Below are 22003 nucleotides of genomic sequence, written 5' to 3'. Positions count from 1 at the left end.
AATAAAGGCATAAAATACCTCCAAAAACATCTAAATGTTTAAATTGCAGTATTGTTTTGTTCACCAAATATTTTACCAGTTGCCCAAAGACATAATTTTGAGTCTCAACCAGATCAATGTATCTACTCTGGATGAAATTAGTACCAGGAAACTACAAAAAAAATGCCTTGGTGTATGAAAGTTGCTATACAAAAAAAGGTGCCTTGCCTTGGATTTCAAAGGCTGCTCAAACTGCTGACCCTTTGTATTTGTAATGTGGTTCGCAAGCATCAGGATGAGTAAAGAGAATGGTTCTAGGCAATTAACTGATTTGGCAGAATGTCATGTACAAAACAAACTAGCAAATCAATTCACATGAAACGGGAGACAAGTTGCAATCAAATGTTGTAAATTCGGACAAAATTACTGGCAGCAACATTTAAAGAAACAGAGCAGATTGCTGAAAATGAGAAATGAAATTGTATAATATATTTTTAGCCTTACCACAGACAATCAGCAATGGAAGATGAGCAGTCCTGATGATCCTGTTTGAAAAGCCTCACAAGTAAGACATGGAAATCTGTGGAAATTAAGGCAAACATGCAACTGAATAATGAGCATATTATTTTCCTTACAAACTTGTTAATAGCCAACTGTTCAGTGACACATTCAAGCTACAGAAGATCTTTTGATTCCCTTGCAAATATAGCTGTAACGGAGGTCAGAGTGACTTGCATGTGAGCTCAGAGATACTTAAACTCAGTTGTGGAATGAAAAAGTCAACTGGATTCAAAACACTAAATCTACAGCCCTCCCAACTTACAGACATGGTTCCGTCATGCAAGTTGTCCATGTTATATTCACCTTCAGAAATAAATAAACAAGAACACTCAATTCATACATAATAGGAATTTAAACTCCTGCACCAGGTCTTGACCATGCAAACAAATGGCAGGCATGGCAGATTTACTATTGTAGAAGAAAAGTGATTTGTGGTTAAATCACCCAACAATGGTGGGTTACCTGTCCGAACGACTTAACAAGCACACATCCACAGCACTTGGCTGGTATTAGTTTTCTCCAGTCCAGTGGAAATAGCTGACATTTTATTAACCAAGCATAAATGCAAACTTTTTTACACAAGTAATGTCAATGATACTGTCCTTAAAATTATATTACCTAACATTTCCTTTCGAAACGGGCAACCTGTTAGAGATCTCTCAGCACACAGGCCCACAAATAGTTGCAAAGGTCAGCTACTCTTACAGAAACTGAAATGTGATCTGAAGGTCTTTGAATGAGCAGCCCAGGACCTCAACACACCTTCTCAGGAGCATTTAAGATGCCCTGGCTGGGGCAGAAACGAGACAAACATCCCACAGCACAAACGTCAGGCGAGGACACTGCCTGGTTGTTGAGAGCGGCGCGAAGCTGCCAGGGAAGGTTGTCACGTCACTGAGGAGTGAAGCTTTTACTGCTGGAAGTCCTTGATAAAGCATATCTGCCACACACACAGGGCTCTGTTTACCACAGCAGGCTCATGACCCGTGGCCACGGCTCAGGCTGGTTCTGAGGTCAGAATCACACAGGGAAGGCTAAGCCCCTTAGAGCCTTAACGGTACTCCTATCCCGTGACAGGCCACCACGCATCACAGGCTGCTACGTAATCAAGAAAATAGACTCAATCTCCGAAATGATAGTAGCAGCATTAACTGAGGCGATAAATGGCATTGGCTCATAGGAAAGTTTGCTTAACTACGGTGACTGTCAGGCAGCGAAACATAGCATAACAACAAAGTAGTATCTCACAAAAAGCATTTACGTGTCGGCTAACTTTGTATGGGCGGAAGAAAACAGACTCCCCTGACTCAATATTAACACTTTCCAATTAAAACCTCAACTATCACTAGCTTAACCGTCAAGTTGGCTGGCATTTGGTGAGGAAATAACAGTAACGTCGTTGAATGTCGTTAGTTATCCAAAAATACGGAGTAGCATTTATTAGCTAATGTCGGTTTGTGCTACCAGGTCGGTGTGCTGAGTTAAGTTAGAGAACTAACGTTACTAATACGAGGAGACAAAAGTTGCAAGCTAACGGCATCATCCATCCTTTCTGCTGCTCTTTGCTTCGGGTAAGTTAACGTTAGCGTTAAAGTAGATTTTCTGCCGCTAACGCGAGCTATCGTCAATAGTTAGTCAGCGTTAGATAGTTAAATGACTGCTAACAAGCTAATATTTAGCCCAGGCTAGATATTTGGATTGCAAGCAGCCGGCATTAACATTTAGTAGTAAACAGTTTGCTGTCGCGTTGCTATCTCATGGTACTCAGTGTTAGATAGCTGTGGCACAGACCAGCCAGTAAGCTGGCGAGCTAACTTTAGCTGGTTGAGCTAGCGCAGCTCTCTGCAACTGTTTTTGTTGTTATGAGATGGAGGGCGGAACCCAAACGGAGGCCTCTGTCAAAACACTAGCTGACACCGAGGAACGACCACAACCGGCGGACTTACCAGTGAAAGGAGTGATGGGAATTGAGAAGCCAAAGATTCATCCGAAGCCCGTGCAATTACTAAGCAGCAAGTAAACTTCGACCGAATAAGCATTAGTCATATCCGAGCCGAGGCCAGCTTCACTGCGTCCCTTTCCAGCACCGAGCCGTCGTCGCCATCGCCGCGAATCCTCCAGCCCGACAACTTACGTGGTCTGTGACGTCATCGCGTCAGAGCACGCTCCGGGCGGGGGAGGGACTCAGATGGCCCAGACACACATGCGGTACGATCATGTAAACACTGGCCTTGACTGCCCCGTTACCGGAATATTACGGACACGAGTGAGACTCAATTCCTCCTTGAAGAAGCGCTTTGTAAATCGAGTGTCTGCTAATGAACAAATAATGTTGAAATGACTAACGGCTACAAATAGCAGGAGGGTATCATGTTTCTTTACTATTCACACATTATGCATCACAGTGGAGGAAAGGGAGATGCTCGTGTTTTTTTAATTGTTGGTTTTATTTGTTTGTGTTGATTTACTAGCATGAATCTATTTATAAAGAAATAAAAACAGAACACAGCAGGATCTTAAACAATTATGTATTGAATGATGGCTTACATATGCAAATTCAATTCCAAGAGGCTTGGCATACCCTTGTCCATTCTTTAACATTTACTCATCTCACATGTGAGGCATTAGTTATTTAAGCCTATATTTCTTTGTGACAAACCCTCAGTGTCACTTCACATTTTGCTGACCAATTGCCTCAATATTTAGTGACTAATGTCAGTTACAAAATAAAACCATCTAGTGTGTAGGGCTGTTACAAAAAGCTTTGCTTTTTTTCTGAACTGGGTTACTAATAGCCCTACACCCCTCTTAAATCACACTTTACCACAAGGCATTACTCCTGTGAGGATAATGCGTGAGGCATATGATATGGCACAAAATAATCTTGATTTAAATATTTACCTGGAACAAAGTTGTTGGGTTCTGATTTGACTGAATTCATGATGACTTTGTGAGAGACTAATTTATCCGCAGCACCATGCATGGACTTCACTAATGTAAAAAGACTTTAAGTGCTGATTTAATGTCCCTGTGCAAGAACAACAACACAAAAACACAGTCCTATCCCTTGTTATAAGACCAGAATGGATTTGCATGCAAAACAATGAGATGAGCTTTACATGAAGAGAAAATGCATGTAAATACATTTCTTTTTCAGTCCAATGTCCATGTCACCATGAAAGACAATGAAATCTCCACATAAGAAATGCCACTTCTAATCATACAGTATATTATGCACAAAAATGGTGGTACCAAAACCAGAGAAAAATCTTTTGTGGCTCCAAGAGAAAACCAAAACAGTATTTTAGAGAGCAAAGTCTACTGATCTCCGAAATGCAACCCATTCGCCTCATTCTGGTAGTTCCAATCCACACTGTACTTTGACACATCTGTGTAATGAATTACAAAACAGCGACAGCTCGCCAATAAACCACCACTTGCTGTGAAAGTTGCATTTCCCGTATACACACAACTTCATTTAATATCTAACGGGAGTCATTCTCTACACCGCATGTTTATCGTAGTCACCACCACTGATGAGCGCAACTGTTTCAGTAAAGCTTTAAAAAGCAAGACTACCCTGAGAGAAGGTCTAAAACTTGGGCAAGCTTGCCAGACCAGAACTGGCTTGAATGGGTTTGGTTTATTAAATCTGTACACTCTATTTCAATATAATCAGCACATTTTGTTCCAAGAATGTAAGATATTAATTATTTTTTTAGTAATTGTGTAATATATATCTCTACATAATACAATCCAAGTCCTCTGAACTATGTAGACATGTGCAAGTGTTTACTACCAACTTCGACGATACAGTAAAGGCAAAGACTTGTGGACACTAAGTTAGGATAATGTTGATATTTGAAATTTTCTTGAGTCCTCACAATTATCAAAATCTAAGTGCTGTAAGTAGTTCATACACGAGGTATTGAATATCTAGTTAACTGTTCTGAGTATAAAATAGAGGCAAAATACATAAAGAACATCTTGCAAGCATGACAAAGAAACTACAGACACAATACACAAGTGGTCAAAGATAATATGAGGGGATACCTGTAACCTTTTGGGTCCTTGAATATAGTGTACTTACATATTGTTTGCATGTTGATGAGAGGCCAAACTGTATCATGCTCTCAAACACTCTGAGATTTCACCCCAAAGGGAGATCAAGTCACAGTCAGCAACCTTTTCCTGTCAAACTGCCCGGCTAGTCGACGTCTCAGCACTCAGAGTTTGATCAAGTACGTATATTCTAGCTACAATAAATGACCCATTTGGAGAAAGTGCACTCAATCAGGTGTTACCTGTGAGGAGAATCATAATACACACACACACACACCAGAATTGTTAGCGCCCTATCTCCTCAACAGCAGCATATTCTTTAAAAAAAAACTGAAAACAAAGAAGCAGATTTCGCTCATTAAAACTCGCCACTTGCTTCGTGTTTGATCTCTGCACATCCGAGGCATGATACAGAGTACTTTCCCTCCATTGATTCAAATAAGTGTTGGTCATGTTCATGTATATGAATGAGACGCATGGTTATAGCATGATGTGCATCAACATAATCTGAGGTAAACCAGGTGTGTCCTGTGTCTTGGCCTGTTACAGTCTGAGAACCAATGCCTTCGAGGGTCAGAGAGGTAAGTCTGAAAGAAATCGTGTAAACTGTGCTCACGTGTAGTGAATGTTTCACTTACCACCAAGAGCACAAGGGCCCTAAACTGTAAACCTCAAGGATTATACAAAGAGAAAATAAAGAAATCAAAACACTAGAAGTACTCTACTCGTTAGATTTAACGTTTCCTTTTTTCTTATTTTTTGCAGGGTTTTCAACTTTTTTTTTTTCAGTTGTTTTCGCTCAAGTATAATCACAGGTGACTAACTACAGAGGATAACAGGGTCAGGTGAGTACCATGCTACATCAGGTTTAGAGAAGGCTATTGCAGACAATTCTACAACATGTACAACCACATTTTATACGTGAGTTACAAATATTTCAAAACATATCACCAAGAAACTAAGTACATACAAGATGTTGAATATTTAGAGTCTTAAAGGACTATCCCTCAGTCAGTAATAGGATTTCATGTTACTTGACTTAAACTGTCCAGTCTTACAGACAAAATCTGAAAAATTGCTATTCAAAAAGTAGCAAATTTGGTCAATGTCTCTTTTCAAATAGTTATAGTGCTTTTAATGGCTTAAGACAGGGGTCTTTTTTTAATCTCACCCAGTGGCAATCTACAGAACTTCAGTGTACATTTTATGACACCATAGCTGCAAAAGTCTTCATGTCAAGTCCAATAGGTAAAACAACAGCTAGTGCTGTCACATATATTTCAAAGTAGTATGCAATATCAAAAAAAAACAAAAAAAACAAAAACAAATACACAATTATAAATTTTTTTCAACTCTTTAAGTTCTTGTATGGAATTCAGCCATGTTTAGCTCTGTGTTCCCGTTTCATAGAGTTGTCAGTCTGAAAGGACGGGGCCTTCCGGAGCCAGGCTCCGCTCCAAGTCTTCAGGAAGCTTCTATTTGAGACGGTCCTGTGCACCGCGAGGCTCATCAGGACTAGATACGAGGATAAGGGGACTTAAAACTCCCATTCCAGTGTTTCTTCTCTATTGGCTGCTCTCTCTAGCCTGTGGATGATGTTATTGAGGTTGGCCATTTTCTCATTGCGTCTCTGAGTGCTTCTGTTGAGTTTGGGGCTTTGGAATGGAGGGAGCTGGTTAGGGTCCAAGCTGTGATTGGTGCTCGTTGAGGGCGGATTGGGCAGCGAGGGCGATATGGGGGCGGAGGAGGAGGGGACGGGGGAGACTGACATCATGAGGCCGGGCGAGGATGCAGCGGAGGGGGAGTTGAGGGAGACCTCCAGGCTGCTGCGGCAGGGCTCTGATGAAGCCTTGAAGCTGACCGGGTCCACAGGCGACCCCCCGGAGTCGTCCCCCTCGTGTCTGGACTGGTTGGTTCTCTGGGGACCGTCTATGGAGACTGGGCCGAGGTAGAGCCCCTGAGCCTGGCTGCTCATCCCCTCTTCCTGCCTCAGGCTCTGGCCAGCCAAGTGGGGCTCACGGCAGGCGGCGATGGAATCCTCATGCTCGCTTTTCAACTGCGGGAACTGCACTGCTGTGGAGAAACACTGGACTCTCGACTGTTTCATGGAGCCCTCCCTTCCCTCCTCTCCCTCGCCTTCCCTGTCCATTGCCTCCTGTTTGACGTGAGGCAGTGGGGTGTTGGCGCGAAGAGGAAGGCTGGCGTGGATGTGTCCTGAGAGCTGCTGCAGCCTCCTCTCCTCTCCATCAGAGTGGGGGCTCCGCGTCACTGAGGGGGAGTAGCTGTGTTGCTCGGCATCTGTGTCGTTGTCTGGCAGACCCCCCATCAGCACCTCCCGTCGCATCCTGGACCTGCACACACCGAACACTGCTGTTAGACAGACCAACACTCAGGACGTTTAAGGTCACTTCATCAATTTACATTTCAAGTATTTCGTTGCAGCTTCAAGTTAAGTGTAGCAGTGATGGAAAAAAAACAGAGGCGGCCATCATTAAAGGTCACAAAGGTCATTGGACTGGCCTGTAATTGTGGAACCAGTTGATGACAGTGTTTGTTTTGAGTTTCAGCTGGGAGGCCAGGATTTCGATGGTGTTCTGAGAAGGGTAGGGCTCCAGAAGGTAGGCCTTTCTCAGGGCTTCTTTCTCCTCAGCTCCCAGCACCACCCGAGGCTTCTTCGCCTGGCTGTAGGGGCACAAGTCCAGCGAGGCCAAGGCCGGACTCACACACTCGGAACGGGTGCTAGGTGAGTCGCTGTCCGAGCCGGTGCTCAGCAGCCCGTACCGCCTTTTCAGATAAGCTGCAGGGAAAACAGGGACATCCAGGGTAAGGGGATTACAAAACACATGAAAGATATGACAGTATGCACTCCGGATCCCCACCTTTCTTCTCCATCTTCTTCATGGCCCTCAGCTTGTCTACATTGTGAGGATCGTTGAGCCACAGCTGCATGCGAACAAACGGCTCCCTGCCTTTCAGGCTGAGTTTATGCCACGGTTTGGGCCTGGAGAGCAGGTCAGACACCGAGCCTTGAGTCAGGCCCAGGATGGTCTCCCCGAAGAGACGCTGGCCTGTGTGAGACAAACACACAGTGTATGTAGGACTTGTGTCTGAATCCATCTCAGCTTAACCACACAGTGTGAACCTCGACCCACCTAGGTTGTTGTCTGTTAGCACCTCCTTGACCTTCTTGGTGATGGCGTAGGTGTCTAGCTCCGAAGACATGGCCACCAGCTCCTGGATACCAAGTGGGTTTGTGGGCTGATGGAGGGCCATGAGACCAGGGGTGGATTTCCCTCCCTCTGGGTGGGGGGGCAATCCCAATCCCTCGGGCTGCTGGTTCTCCTTGCTGCTCTCCAGGGACAGGCTGACAGGCTCAACCAGCGGACTTGGGTGGCTCTCTGCTGGGCTAGGAGGTGGGGAGGGCGAGGACTGGGCCGTCACCGGACTTTTATCTGAAGGGTTGGAGGCATCACAAAACACTGTAACTCTCTAGCCTGCATGTAGCCATTGCAGAAGTCCCGATATATGTTGAGTGAAATGCTGCAAACATTTACCGTTTCCATTGATGGGAGTGTGTGCATAACCTGCAGTCTCACCCAGAGCATGGCCATGGTTGGGGGGCTGGCTGAGGCTCTGGCCTAGCTGGTCCAGTAACCACAGCTGCATGCGGATGAAGGGCTCCCTGCCTTTCTGGGTCAGCTTGCTCCAGGGTTTGGGCCGAGACAGCATGTCGCTCACGCTGCCCTGAGACAGCCCCAGCACCTGTGCCATACACTACAGGTTAATACGATATCCATACACCGGCCATTTGGAACACAACACATGTATACATGATGATTGATTCTCCAAATTATTATTATATAGAAATGAAATCCGTTATTGCTTGGCATCAGGCCTGTCGTTAATGATCAAGATGCACTTTCTGCAAACAACCACTAGAGGGAGGTGGTACATCATACATGTTCTTACAGTTGCAGCATATTTCATGGAGATGAAGAAAAAACATGGTGAATGATAGTTTCTATTGTGAATTAATTTACTTCACTTACTTTACTTACTTTTATTTAAGTGTGGTCATAAACCAACAAAGAATGTTTTTCAGTCATGTTATAATTTGCTCTTTGAATTTTACAGCAGTCAAGTATTTAAAAATAAGAAAACCTCTCACAGAAAGGCACAAGCCGGAGAACACTAGAATCTTATCACCCAAATCTAAAATCTGCACCATGAAACTGAAACATGAAAAAATTGACAAACCTGTGGCAAAAACACACAGGTGTTTAGGAAAAACACCCAGAGGGATTTTCTGGAAATGAAGCCACATTTTCTGGAACTAACAAAAGTAGCTCATTTCAGGAAAAATGCTAAGAAATGGCAGCATTGTGAATTTTCTCAGTTGCTGTATTTGTCAACGTGAATGGTTCAACATTTTAGATCAAATTTACCATTTCACCAAATGAGGATTTAATTACTTATCCAACACTGATATCATCCATTTGAAGACGTATTTGGCCTCTGCTACTGAATCACAACCAACTGATAACTAGACTCAGATGAGTCAACGCAGGCGGACGGTTGAACACATTCCAGCAAAATGAATACAAATAGGGCACTTGAATTCTCACAAGAAGTTTCTTTTTTCACACCGCCGTGTTGTCAATGTCAAATGTCTTTTATGTTTTAAGATGGTTTTTGTGTTGTTTTGATGATGTTTTTTTTAAGCAAAGCAACAGAGTGTAATGCTGAGCCCAAGATAAATGTCCCCTCTGGGACAGTAAGGTTTACTCTCTCTATCTCTAACCGCAGTGAGAGCTGTTTACATGCAGAATACTTGTGAGCAGCCTCCCAGAGGTTTCAGGAGGACGTGTGACAACTCATCCAGGAAGTCACAAAACATCACAGCAGAACGGCCAAAGAAACGCAGACCTCCACGACGAGGGAGAGATGGAAGTATAGATTTCAACAGAGAAACATGCAGAAATGAGGATAATGACCCTGAAGACTGATCAGAGTGGAACTAGTAACCTGGTAGAACTAATCCAAAGGCTGGGACATGCAGAGCTGGACCAGATATCATAATCATACCAACAGTCAAACATGATATTATTGGACTCAGGGTTCGGGTTATTATTAAGGGAAGCATGAACTCTGCTCAGTGTCAAAGTCTTATGCCACGAAAACAGATCGAAGATGCTGAAAAACCCAAACAGGTGTTGGAGTGATGTGCAACATCTCGGCAGCATAGGCGTGGAGGTGAAATACTGAGATCATATCATAAAACTGTGGTTATTGCTGCTAAATTAGTGCAGCCTATTATTACCTTTAAACAGGGGCAATTACTTTTTCACATGGATGATCCGATCGTTTCGTTTTGTTCCTTAGATAAATAATAAAATGTGTTTGGTGTTAGTCAGAAGACCGTAGTGGATAGTACATGCAGTCTGAAGATGTGAGGACATTCAGTGTGACAGATATGCAACATACTGGTTCAGTGGGAGGAAAGACAGAGAGCACGACCACTGTCACTGAAAGCAAACTGAGTTTACAATTTGAGTCGTGTTCTCCTTTGAAGCTCACTTAAATGTATCTCCCATCATTATCATTGATGTCATCCTGTATCTAGCAGAGATAATTATCATTATTACCTATGAAGATCATTTATTCAGGTCAATATACAATGTGTCTTGTATCTTAGTACGATCTCATATCTCAGTATCTAATAATGGTGTAGCAGTAAGAACACATTCATCATGGTCAGGCTGCTTATCAAAGAGAGAACAACATCTGACCTTTTCACCAAAGATCCTCTGACAGATGCCGTTCTTGGCCAACTTCTCCTTCACCTGCCTCGTCAGCTCCAGGGTGTCCACCTCTCGGTACATGTACATCTCGTACTGCTCTGGGGTCAGCGGTGGCACGGTGGGCTTCAGGGCTCGGGGGATGTACGCTGGGTAGTAGGAAAGCCGCCCGGGGCTGGGGCCAGGGCCGGGACCGGGTGACTCTCCGCTGACCGATGTGTCGGACTCCACCTTCACCTCCACAGGCCGGCCCAGGCCCAGCTCGTCCTCGGCAGCGGAGGCCTCCTCACTGTTGGGGGGGCACTCGCCATTCTCCAGGCGGGGCCAGGGCCGGGGCAGGGCGGAGGGCCCGGAGGAGGAGGAAGACAAGGAGGGAGAGACTGAATTGAAGGGCAGAGAGCTACCTCCGCCACTGAGCACCATCGAGCCCCGCTCCAGAGACCAATGCTGGTCGAAGTAGGTGCCCACTTCACCGATCTCCGACTTGACTTTGCGGATGATGTTCTGGACGAAGGCGGCAGGGGAGAGGACGCTGAGAGGCGTCTGGGGGCTGCTGATGGAGTTGGCCATGCAGACTGTAACACAGCCTCCCTCTTCCTGTTTGATGGAGATGGGTAGAGGCAGGCCCCTGGAGCGCTCCGGGGGGCCCAGACGCTCTACCTGAACTCCTGAGCTGGCAGTCGGGGCCCTCCCACAGGCCTCCATCTCCATCAGGGCATGCTGCTGGGCCTCCATCTCCCTCCTGGCCTGATCTAGGATGTTCTTTATGGTTTCGTCAGAGCCACTGCCGGCTCCGTTACTGCTCCTGCCTGACGAGCTGTTCAGGGAGGACTTGCCATCACCTAAACAAAAAGGATCCAAACGCTGACTCTGACGCATTCTCAATTCACCTTTCCGATCTAGATGCAACAAAATTGTGATCCAAATTCATCAAAAGAACAGTAATCATCATTGTCAAAACAAAAACAATCAATCAATATGTCTTTTAACTATGACTTATGTCTGGTAGCTCCATCCTCACCTCCCCTCTGGGACTGGATCTCCTTCTTGGCCTGCTCCAGGATATTCCTAATGGCGTCGTCTGACCCAGTTTCAGGAGTTCGGATGCGCGGAGTGATGCTCCCTGCCACAGAGGGTAACAGAGAGATAGAGAGAGAGGAGGGGGATGAGTGGGATGGTTGATCAGAGAGCAGTTCCAAGGCTTTGCTTTTGACTGGTAGATCAATGGCTGCCTTTGAGCGCGTGCTGTCTGAGGTTGCAGTATACGGGAAGCTCAACTTTCAAAAGCTGTGAATCTGGGGAGAAAACAAAGTTTAAAAGTAACACTACAAACATGGCAGAGGAAGCGGCGGTGAAGTCAAAGCTGAGGTCTTAGTAGATTAGAGGCTTTAAACGTACACAGGTCCAGCAGCAGAGCCACCAAAACAAGATGGCATAATTACATCTGCTTTAAAAACTTGTCGGGACATCGCAGCTTCATACATACTCACAAATCCCTTGAAAAACTCTCAAAACAACTTTTTTTTTGGCAACCTAGTTGTTATTTTGGTGGGATTGGCTACGTATGGAGAGACCTATTAATAACCGTGTTATTTAAACCATCTATTTTCAAGACAGAACCAGGCTGAGGGTAAAAGTGAGCCTGACTGTTGGTTGTTAATGACCATTGGTTTATTGTGCAACTTTAAGCTTCATAAAATATGAAGCATCATTCTACATTTTTTCTTAAGTCAACAAATGCCATTCATTCTCGCTGATGATGTAATTTTTTTTTAAAGGTGATCACTAATACCTACTTTCATTTTAAGAAAAGGCTAAGTCATTGCCAACAGCTGGGTACTGTAGTTTTTAGTTTGTTGGGGACTATATTCAGCTGCGGATGAACGCATATTTGTTGTTGAAGGGAGCTTTTTTCCAGCAGCGGGACGCCGTATGTGGGACTGACTGGAAATAAACTACAGAGCCCACGTTCATGACAATGAAGGAAACTGTCACCCAGCGCCACAGTGTGGATGTGTTTTTGGACAACAATGGAGGAAGAAGATATATCCGGCTTTGGCTTCGCACACACTTGTTAGTCAGAAAAATGTATTGTTCATTTTGTTCTATTCATGGATTTATTGGCAATAACAAATGTATAGAATTTCAGCAGACTGTTATTTGTCAATGGTAGAGAAATCCTGGTTAAAGAGGTGACTTTCTTGCACGGACTACTAATACAAATACAGCATGTTTCTCATCCCCACCTGAACCTGCATCCATTTCTAGCCTCATGCATCCATGAGGCTAGTGTCTCTGCCACTCACCTCTCTGGCGGACCTGGATGGTCCTGAGTGCGAGGATGTTCTGTTCGTCAGACAGGAACTGCTTCATCTTGATGAACGGTTCTTTGCCTTTCACAGTCAGCTTCCTCCAGGGTTTGGGTCTGGCCAGGATCTCGCTGACCGAGCCCTGGGAGAGGCCCAGCACATAGTGGCCGAACACGCGCTGGCCGATGTTGTGCTTCAGCAGCTGCTCCTTCACCTGGAAGGCGATCTCTGCCGTGTCCAGTTGGTCCTCGTCTCCCGCGGTCGAGCTGCCGCTTTCTGACTGGTCGCTGGGCAGGCCGGCGTCGACGCTGCCCGACCCCACGGACCCCTGGGTGCTCGACATGAGGGCGACTTTGGCTGCATAGAGGGCGGTGGGAAAAGCCACGAGGCCCTCCTTTTTAAAGTGTGGGGAGAGGAGCTGCTTGTGAAGTATGTGGTCTCCCGACAGTCTATCCCCTGAGCACGGTGACACGGAAAACGGACGGGGTAGATCGTGGCTGGAGGAGGAGCCGTCCAAGGTGGGGGGGCCGGGGCTGGGGGAGGCACGGCCATCCGCATGGGAGGAGGACGAGTGGGAGCCGGGCGGCCTGCCAGCCTCCCTACCTGCATCCTCAGACTGGTCATCATCTGGGGATCGGAAACACATGCTTACTGATCTATATACACTTCTACATGACACGCGCTGGTGATTACGAGTGTATCAAACCAAGTAACCGTAATCTACCTTATAGCAGATATTTAGTTCATTAACTCACTTGCTTTCTAGCCTTGCAAACCCAGACTACAGTACATCCCGCATGCTCAGAGATGGAAAGTCTGAAAAACATTGACTCCAGGATTGATGGAGCCTGACCAATGAGTACCAAGCAATCAGTGAGTTATGGAGTGTTCTTCTGCAATGACGAAACTTGCTGCATCTTGTTAAGAATCTGGTGATTATCTATTTTAACTCGCTTTTATAGACAAGAAAATCAAACATTTATTTTACCAATACTGTGCAAAATCCGGGCTTTATCCACCAGGTATTTGTGAGATGGAAGGAAGACCTCCTTATCCAGCAAAATAGCCTCTGCAGCCTTGGAAGAATCCTATACACACACACACACACACAAAAGCTGTTCATTTTCAATTAATCAATCGCGGTGGCTGTAGATATCCTCATAATGGATGACAATCAGTGAAGCATTCAATGGCACTGCTGTAGTTTTTCTTCCCTGACACTGAGAGAGCATTAAGACTAAACCAAAGGTCTAAGAGGAAGCCTGTGTTAACGTGCTGCACAGGAACATTTACCTGGGACGAGCTGCCATTTGCTGAAGCCAGCTTCATTACCTTCAGGATACTACGGACAGAAACAAACATGCAGAGAAAGTCATTTTTTCGGAATTAAATTCACATTATCATCAATGACGTCCACATTCCGGCTACGCTCAAATCCTCACCTGAGTTCAGTTTTAATCTCTTCATAGTCCATCTGGGATTGCAGTTTAGCTTCTAATCTCTGGAATGAAGAGAAAAGAGAAGCAACACGTGTTAATTCGTATGAATCCAAGCTGCTGGGGGTGTTCGACATGTTCTTGTCACCTCTCGAGCGTCGCAGCCGCTCACCTCGATAGCTTCGGCCTTGTAGGCCAACTGGCGTTCCAGCTCAAGGATCTGATTGGCTGAGGTCTCTTGAACGTCCTGTAGCGTGAACTGCAGCCGCTGAATGTTCTCGAGGAGACGGAGGATTTCGCGGTCTTTAGCCAGCAAGGCAGCCTCGAGCTGGGTGGGCAACACCTCGCCCTTCTCGTTCTTCTCCTGACAGATGTGACAGGGGGTGATAACAGCCGTGAGGAGGGGAGAAAAGGTGAGAGGCCAGAATCACAACCTATGTAGTGTTGATATAATTCAGAGTTAGAAAGTGAAAAAATTAGTTAAAGATTAGTACTGCATTTTAATTTTTGTAATTTATAGTTTTCAGACCTTGAACAACATGTTTGAAATGTGATGAAGGTGATGTATTAGTTTGTCCTTGATTTAGACAGAAGTAAAATACTAGATTAGACCAGCTAATCAAAAGAAGAAAATATAATAAATAAATGTTAACTAGTATTCAATGTGTTAAAATGATAATGGCTACATTCAAGCATTTGCCAGTTGTTTATTTATGACTTTATTTGATTGTGTTGTAGTCCTGTAATGGGCAATGGATGTTAATGTTTAGTTTTTTCTTGTTTGCATGCATGTGGAACAGTATAGGTCCTTGAGGGGTTATTGTGGAATAAACTAATCCCAGTCTAAGAATACATCTGGATTTTCAGTTGGCTGATGTGCCTCCTACAGCAACTTAAACGTACAAAGTTAGTGAAGCAATGATGGCCCTGAATAAAAACTAGAATGGCCGGCGTGCTGGTGAGCCTCCACCAGTCATGTTGCAGTTTGCAAGTCTGTCCAAACTGTCACCACTTCATAATTATATCCTATTAGACATTTGTGTGACATAGTCATAATAAGCATATGAATTCATGCCAAGATGTGATGTTAGAGGTCACGGTGACCTTGACCTTCAACATCAAAATGTAATGAGTTCATCCTGACCTCAGCAGACATTTGTTTCTAAATATGAAGAAATTCCCTGAAGGCTTTTTGTAAAATATCGAGTTCATGACAATGAGACTGACAGAAGGACAGACAGGCAACCCAAAAACACAATGCCTCCGGCCACAGCTGTCACCGGCGTGGAGGCGGAGAGCAAGCAGTGGAGGCAACATTAGGTCACCACCGTTTAAAACATTACATCACTCCAACTCTGAAATAAAGCTGTTTACTAGTATTATTATCAAATGTACTTAAAGTTAAGTACTCAGAATGCAGGAAAATGACATCTGTCAGTGTTATACTGTATTATATTATAGAGATGCATTAACACATACCAGAATTTGAAAGGCAGAGCTTATTAAGGTGCTTATTTTGAATCTACGATAAAACCTAATCAAATGTTTTTGTTTGTAAAATCTGAAAAGTAACTAGTAACTACAGCTGTCAGATGAATGTAGTTAAAAGTAGAATAATGTATCTGAAATCTACAGGAGTAGAAGTACAATGCAGCACAACATGGAGGTAAATAAGTACAAGTATCTCATAATTGTAGTCATTGAGTAAATATATAGTTACATTCCACCACCGCCTTGATGTGGCCACAGATGAGGTCACGGGATTCTTACCCTGCTGGCGCCCTCTGCTGGATGGCACTTCCCCGCGGTGGCTCTCTGGCCGCTGGCTAACTGCTCCTTTAGCCGCTCCACTTCCCTCTGGGCCTTCTCTGCCCTCTGCACACAGACATGGTATCACAGCGTTACACTTTCCGTGCGCCAGCCGCATCAATCGGCTAATGAGATGATCAAGGTGAGAGCATATACATAAATCAAAGGAGGCGCCCTTGCTCTGAGATTCCAGAGGCGAGTGGAAACCTGAGCCGGGTCCCGTGCAGACGAGTGCATCCACCGCTTTATTCTGCTGAGGGGGCTGTTTAGTCAGCCCACTTTATTCCCCAAACTGTTTACCTGCTCTGTCACACCCGGCCTGCTAATTAATGATTCATTTTGAGAACATTTATCTAGAAGCTGCTGGCACCGAGCGGCAGAGTGAGGAAAAAGAGCACGAGAGAGAAAAGGCAGAGGGGAGAAGAAAGGAGCTGAAGAAAAGAGGCATCACCAGGACAGGAAGCAATCAAGGCGCTGAGATAACTAAGAACCCTGGCGTTCGGCGCCCCGGCATCAATCGCACTCGCTAGTCTGCTGTTCTCTGCTGAGTGGAGCCGTGCTGCCATAGCGCCCACCGACGGGGGCTCAGGTTTACACTCGCTAATCACACACTCTGGAGAGGGGAGGTGGGAGTGGGGGGAGGGGGGGTGGAAGTGTGGGGGGGTGCACACACAGGACGGAGGGTGTCTAATTAAAGCCAAGGCTTGATTACAGGAGTGATTACCTTAACGAAGGAGCAACTCAATCAGAGTGCAGTGGAAGACACTGTACTCACCTGGTTCGCTTTCTCAAGATCTGCCATGATGGCGTCGACCTCCTCTGCCCTGGAACACACACACACACACACACACACACACACACACACACACACACACACACACACACACACAGAGTCATCTCTCAGTGTAACACAGCACAGTTCAACAACACCAGGAAACCTCTTTTAGTTTGAACAAAAACTGAAGACTACTTCATTCATGAAGGCGGGCCTTATTGTAGACTCATGGTAGCGACCTGTCAATCACAAGGTAGTCCTGCTTTATCATCTATTTGACTCTAAATGAACCATAATTCATTAAATGAACATCATGCTGGATTGAAGAAGACTTGAAACTAGAGATTGAGTCCATAAACTCATGTTTACAATGTTTACTGAGAGAATACATCAGGTGAGAAGAAGGTTAATTTTCTCATAGACTTCCATGCAACCAGGGGAGTCGCCCCCTGATGGCCAGTAGAGTGAATGCAAGCTTAAGACACTCCAGCGTTGGCTTCACTTTTAGGCACCAGAGGTTGCCGCCTGGTTAGACTAAAGTAATGATTGTCCCTATGCTGACACCATACATGCATATGTGTAACCAGGAATCTAGAAACAATGAGGTCTTGAGTCCAAATTCCCACAGTGTAACCACATCCCAGTTGGAAGATATTTCACATATTTCACCAAATTTGTAATTGTATCACCCTGCAGTTGGCTGTTTCAAAGCCTTGTACAATACCAGGAATATTCTGGTAAATGAGTATTAAATGGTTTAGTGTTGCTAACAATCACATCACGATAATGAGGATAACAAATATAATAATCCACCAAGTGTAATCTGCGTGTAATGGTTGAATAAAAACTCATTTCGAGCTCACTGGAAATCCCAGATAATTGGAAACAGTAGCGATGACATGACCTCTGTGTCCTCGATTGCAGCTGCGGCTCTGCACTAAAGCTGTGGCCGATGGAGGTACAGTATGGAGGACTTGTATCCTCAGAACTCATCCATTTTACAATCTGACTCGTCTAATTTACACAGAAACTCAGCAGGATTATTCATGAGGTTTGTTTGAAGTTCAACAGTTTCATTTTGCACACGTGGGACCTGATTTTCAAAAGGTAGATAGGGGAAGAATTAACGAGGATGCTGCGATTGATTTAAATATGCACATAGGTTTTCTAAGTTTCGGGACACGGTAGTCCTTTCTACCAAAAGGAAAATTTGTTCAAAGAACATATTAGACTTTTTCTTAATCCACATTAAAGGAATTACATTCAGCTGAACCTTCATTCTCTTTCATGTTTGCACTCGACTGCTCACATTGTCTCACATCCGGCTGCATAATTACCTGAAATATTAGACATCTAATGGAATCGTGTCAAAATACAAAACTATTTCTATGGTGAGATGTGGAATCAGTCAGGCACTGAAGGCTCAAACCAAACATATTCCTGGCATTAATGATCATCCCTGTTGTGTGGTGCAGCCCTGGTTTCAGGGGGTCTCGGCGATGCCCCGGTCCCATCGATAAGGCCAGGATAGATGGCACCCTGCTGACAGCAAACACTAACAGGTGTCAGCTCCACGTTTAATGAACTTGTACAGTACGGAAAATGTTTTGTATTGATTACCTGCTCGGCTCCTCAAGCCGAAGCAGACAAATAGTCTTTCTTATCAACATTGAGGAAACAGTCAGTGAGAGTAATAGAGGCCGGGCGGTGTTTGGGGGCTCAGGGTCAGGGACGGATAACTGCAGCTCCGGAGTCAGCCCAAAGGAACCAGCCAGGACAAAGCACGCACACACTGTACGACCACACAACAGCGACGGCCTTTCAAACTTCAGCGGCACGCGGAAAGGTAAAGCCAAACTGAAAATGTGTCCAGTCCAACAAAATGGATGGCAGTGGTTCTAGAAACATCAGTTCAATCGCGCCATGGATTAAGCCTGGGAGAAAATCCATTAGCGGCGGCTGACTGTGCTCTGGAGCACAACCCAAACAAAGGAGTGTTTACTTTGAATGTCTATCGACATCCTTCATACAAGCTCAGATTCATTTCAGGCGTGCGGTGGATACATTGCGCTCAAAGACCAGGACAAGGTAGAGTGTTTTCTAAAGCAATCTTTAAATGGAGCAATTCTTCTTGAGGGCTGTCATGGCCCAGCTGCCAGTGAAGGCAAACACAGACCTCTCTCATCGACCCCGCATTAGGGGCTGAGTCACTCTCCGCCTTTACAATGGCATTCCTCAGCTCTACACTGGACATGAGTTTATGTAGGCAAAGTCAAGACGAGCGGCTTCGGCACTCGCACCAGTGAAGAAGGCCAGAGACATGGCGTATGTGGCACGGCAACATGAAAGGGAAATATGTGGCACGGCAACATAAAAAGGAGACGTTGAATGTGAGGCTCTTACTTGTTCATCCTCTCCTGGTTGTATTTACACCGCAGGTCCAGCAGCTCCGTCTGTGCAGTGTCCAAAGCTGGTGAGAGGCAGACAGCAGGGGAAGTGAGATATTAACTTAAAAACATGAACTTTGACCTGAAAGCTACATTACTGAACTCTTAGATACTCCAACCAAAATGTGTGTACGTATGCAGGTCTGCCCTTTGATTTTCATGACAACCATTCAGCCGATCAGCTTCCCAATTGGTGCCTGTATTGCTCAGGACCATAGACTGTCTCTAAGAAGTGGCCGTAGTCATGGTGATGTGGTGGACTACGATTTTAAGCCTTGTGTTTCGGCATTTTGGGTATCGCCATCTTGGATTTTTGCAACCAGTGGACGGATTGACCATATTTGGACTGTGGAGGAGCGACGGGTGGATCTGACGAGTACAAGCGGCAGAGAAGCAATCCAAGCAGCATCCTTACTGGATCTGGATCCATCTGGATTCTGGTGTGAAGCTGTTAACAATGTTGGCTTCATAATTCAAGGTAACTGTGTTGGTAGCGTCGTAGCAATCTGTCAATCACATGGTAGCCCCGCCCCTAAACATCCCCTGCTTTATGGTCTGTTTGACTCTAAATGGAACATAATTTAATAAATGAACATCATGCTGCATTGAAGAACTCATGTTTACAATGTTTACTGACTTCCTTTTACTGCAATCAGACTTCTTTTCACAACCAGAGGAGTCGCCCCCTGATGGCCAGCAGAGAGAATGCAAGTTTAAGGCTCTTCACCTTTGACCCAGAGAAAATCAGCACACACTATGTAGTGTAAGGAAAGGGAACTTCTATCAACTGTCACTCTGGTGAACGGCATGCTGGGTACAGCTCACTCTCTGTTGCTTGCTACAGTACATTCAAGAACAGACAAGAGATCGACAGGACATATTTATTAGTCGTCGTCCTCGACAACCGTTCATCCACTCGACTTCACACTCGGCCGGTGCGTTGCTCGGGAAGTGTGAAGGTGTGTGGCTGAGCAGCAATACCAGAGGCCAAGCAATCAGCCCGCACTTTGTGAGCAGATACACCACTAGTCTTTTCAAAGTACAGGTCATTCTTAGTTCAAACATAACATGGCATGATGCAGGGACCCTGAGCAGTTAAAGAATTCATTGAAAGATTATGTTGAACTGAAAACAAAATTTAATTCACGAATGGATTAGTTTGAACTTAAGGTTGTACCAACAAAGCAGCGGCGGGGCGTCGGTGTTTCAGCAGGGCTGTATAGTGATTACTGTATGGTGCGTACAGTAATCACACGCGTACTGGCTCAGGTTGAAATGAAATGTAACAGCTACAGTGTCTAAACCACTTACATGAATGCAGAACCTTGATCTTCTCCTCGGCCTCTGATAGTCTGTCAGCCAAACCGACGCTGGCGGCCGCCTCCTCCCCCCTGGGAGAAAAAAACTCTGTCAGTTACACCACGACACCACGGCCACGCTTTTAAAGCTCTAATATGCAGCGTTATACCACGAGACAAGGCACAAAAAAATGTGTTGATCCCACCATTCTTCTTCATTTCATTCAGCCTTGGTTTCTTTTTAAAACCTTTTTAATATTGCTGTTGCTGCAGGCGTCTCACTAAAAATGCTAAATGGGGCCATTTCGGTTTTAACTGTACAGGGTCACAGAGAGAAGACAAATGAACCTCTGATTTATTCTTATATCATTCAAAGTTGACTAATGTTACCTTAAACAGCACTCAAATGGATTGAGAGAATCTGTGCAGGGGAAGAGGTTTGGAATAATTCATGGTCATCCTTGACATAATAAAGGCTCAGTAGGTAACTTGCATTAAAATCAACTTTTGTCATATTTGCTCAAATGTTTTCAGAAGCATATTTTAGTGTTGAGCTGTAAAATGAGAGTGACCCGGCAGCCTGGTTGCAAATAACCAAACAGCGCCCAAACGTTCTCATCCACTGGATCATATCGGATCAGAGAGACTCCTCGGCTCTGATTGGTCGTTTTCCTCCGTGCACAGTGGATTCATTAGGAGAACGAAGGAGGCAGGTTTTCTGTATCGTACTTTCAGGATACAGTGATGCTGACAAAGGTTGTTTTTATAAAACTACTGAACCTTTAGGGGTTCATTTGTATCTTTTAAGTTGTGATGCATAGACCTCATGACCTCAATCTATAATGATCATCAGTCAGAGGCAGGGAGCGGGTCTGGTTCTCACCCCTGGTCCTCAGCTCGGTCCTGGTAAGTCTGCTGCGGGGAGCCTGGGCCCCCAGGAGCCGGTGTGCTGTTGGGTGTCATCAGGGAGGCTGGAGAGCTGGATTCTGGGGCCTCCTCTGTCACTGCTGCCCCTGAGCCTGCTGGACCGTCCTGTGAGGGCTCTGTGTGGAGGAGAAAGGCCGACATGAGTTCTCCAACATCTGATCTGCTACATTTAAATCAACTTCTCATCCCTTTCAGTATAGCAGCCACTTCAGCGCTGAATTAAAAACCTGCATTCCAGTGAGACTGCTCCTTGATGTAGATGATTTTGGCCTCACCTGTCTTTTCAAGGCACTCCAGGTGTTTCTTCCAGTGCCCGCTGATCTCCCGGACCAGGGCCTCGCTGTCTGGGGCCGAACTGTGGAGGTGCTGCAGCCTTTCCTCCAGGGTGTGTGAGGCCTCCAGCACCGGTGCTGGATCTGCAGGAAACAGACAAAATCAAATCTCTGCAGAAACAGCCCCTCAGATTCACATGATATCCGTACGTAATAGCTGTTTTACTGCGTGCGCAGCCTGTAAAGCACTTTACTGAGCTCTCTGCATCACAGTTTCAACAGAGACACATTATTCCACCGAGACCTGTTCTTCCAAAGAGTGACTCTTAG

At 45.2% G+C, this 22003-nt stretch overlaps 2 protein-coding genes across 5 annotated transcripts in view; both read right to left on the bottom strand.

The window, feature by feature from the left end:
* Positions 1 to 2670, bottom strand: part of mtmr3 (myotubularin related protein 3) — a 29207-nt gene extending 26537 nt beyond the window's left edge. For all 3 annotated transcript variants that reach the window (XM_084024666.1, XM_084024668.1, XM_084024667.1), the window contains exons 1-2: positions 2487 to 2670; positions 484 to 559 (exon numbers count right to left, since the gene is read on the bottom strand). The gene's annotated coding sequence lies outside the window, so the exon portion shown is untranslated. The remainder of the gene's footprint in view (positions 1 to 483; positions 560 to 2486) is intronic.
* Positions 2671 to 3043: 373 nt separating this feature from the next.
* The window catches only part of cux2b (cut-like homeobox 2b), a 91674-nt gene continuing 72714 nt past the window's right edge, over positions 3044 to 22003 (bottom strand). The window contains exons 5-22 of one of the 2 annotated variants that reach the window (XM_084024672.1): positions 21677 to 21817; positions 21358 to 21517; positions 20488 to 20567; positions 19133 to 19199; positions 16730 to 16778; positions 15916 to 16020; positions 14318 to 14509; positions 14152 to 14210; positions 14003 to 14051; positions 13698 to 13797; positions 12707 to 13336; positions 11422 to 11523; positions 10392 to 11242; positions 8157 to 8364; positions 7755 to 8054; positions 7482 to 7670; positions 7123 to 7399; positions 3044 to 6953 (exon numbers count right to left, since the gene is read on the bottom strand). In XM_084024672.1, the coding sequence (XP_083880798.1) occupies positions 6140 to 6953; positions 7123 to 7399; positions 7482 to 7670; positions 7755 to 8054; positions 8157 to 8364; positions 10392 to 11242; positions 11422 to 11523; positions 12707 to 13336; positions 13698 to 13797; positions 14003 to 14051; positions 14152 to 14210; positions 14318 to 14509; positions 15916 to 16020; positions 16730 to 16778; positions 19133 to 19199; positions 20488 to 20567; positions 21358 to 21517; positions 21677 to 21817 (4373 nt within the window). In that variant the 3' untranslated portion in view covers positions 3044 to 6139. The remainder of the gene's footprint in view (positions 6954 to 7122; positions 7400 to 7481; positions 7671 to 7754; positions 8055 to 8156; positions 8365 to 10391; positions 11243 to 11421; positions 11524 to 12706; positions 13337 to 13697; positions 13798 to 14002; positions 14052 to 14151; positions 14211 to 14317; positions 14510 to 15915; positions 16021 to 16729; positions 16779 to 19132; positions 19200 to 20487; positions 20568 to 21357; positions 21518 to 21676; positions 21818 to 22003) is intronic. The other variant, XM_084024673.1, reaches the window with a different exon arrangement.

Source organism: Eutrigla gurnardus (assembly GCF_963514095.1).
Source record: "Eutrigla gurnardus genome assembly, chromosome: 13".
NCBI classification, from domain to species: Eukaryota; Metazoa; Chordata; class Actinopteri; order Perciformes; family Triglidae; genus Eutrigla; species Eutrigla gurnardus.
This window is presented reverse-complemented; position numbering and strand designations above follow the sequence as displayed.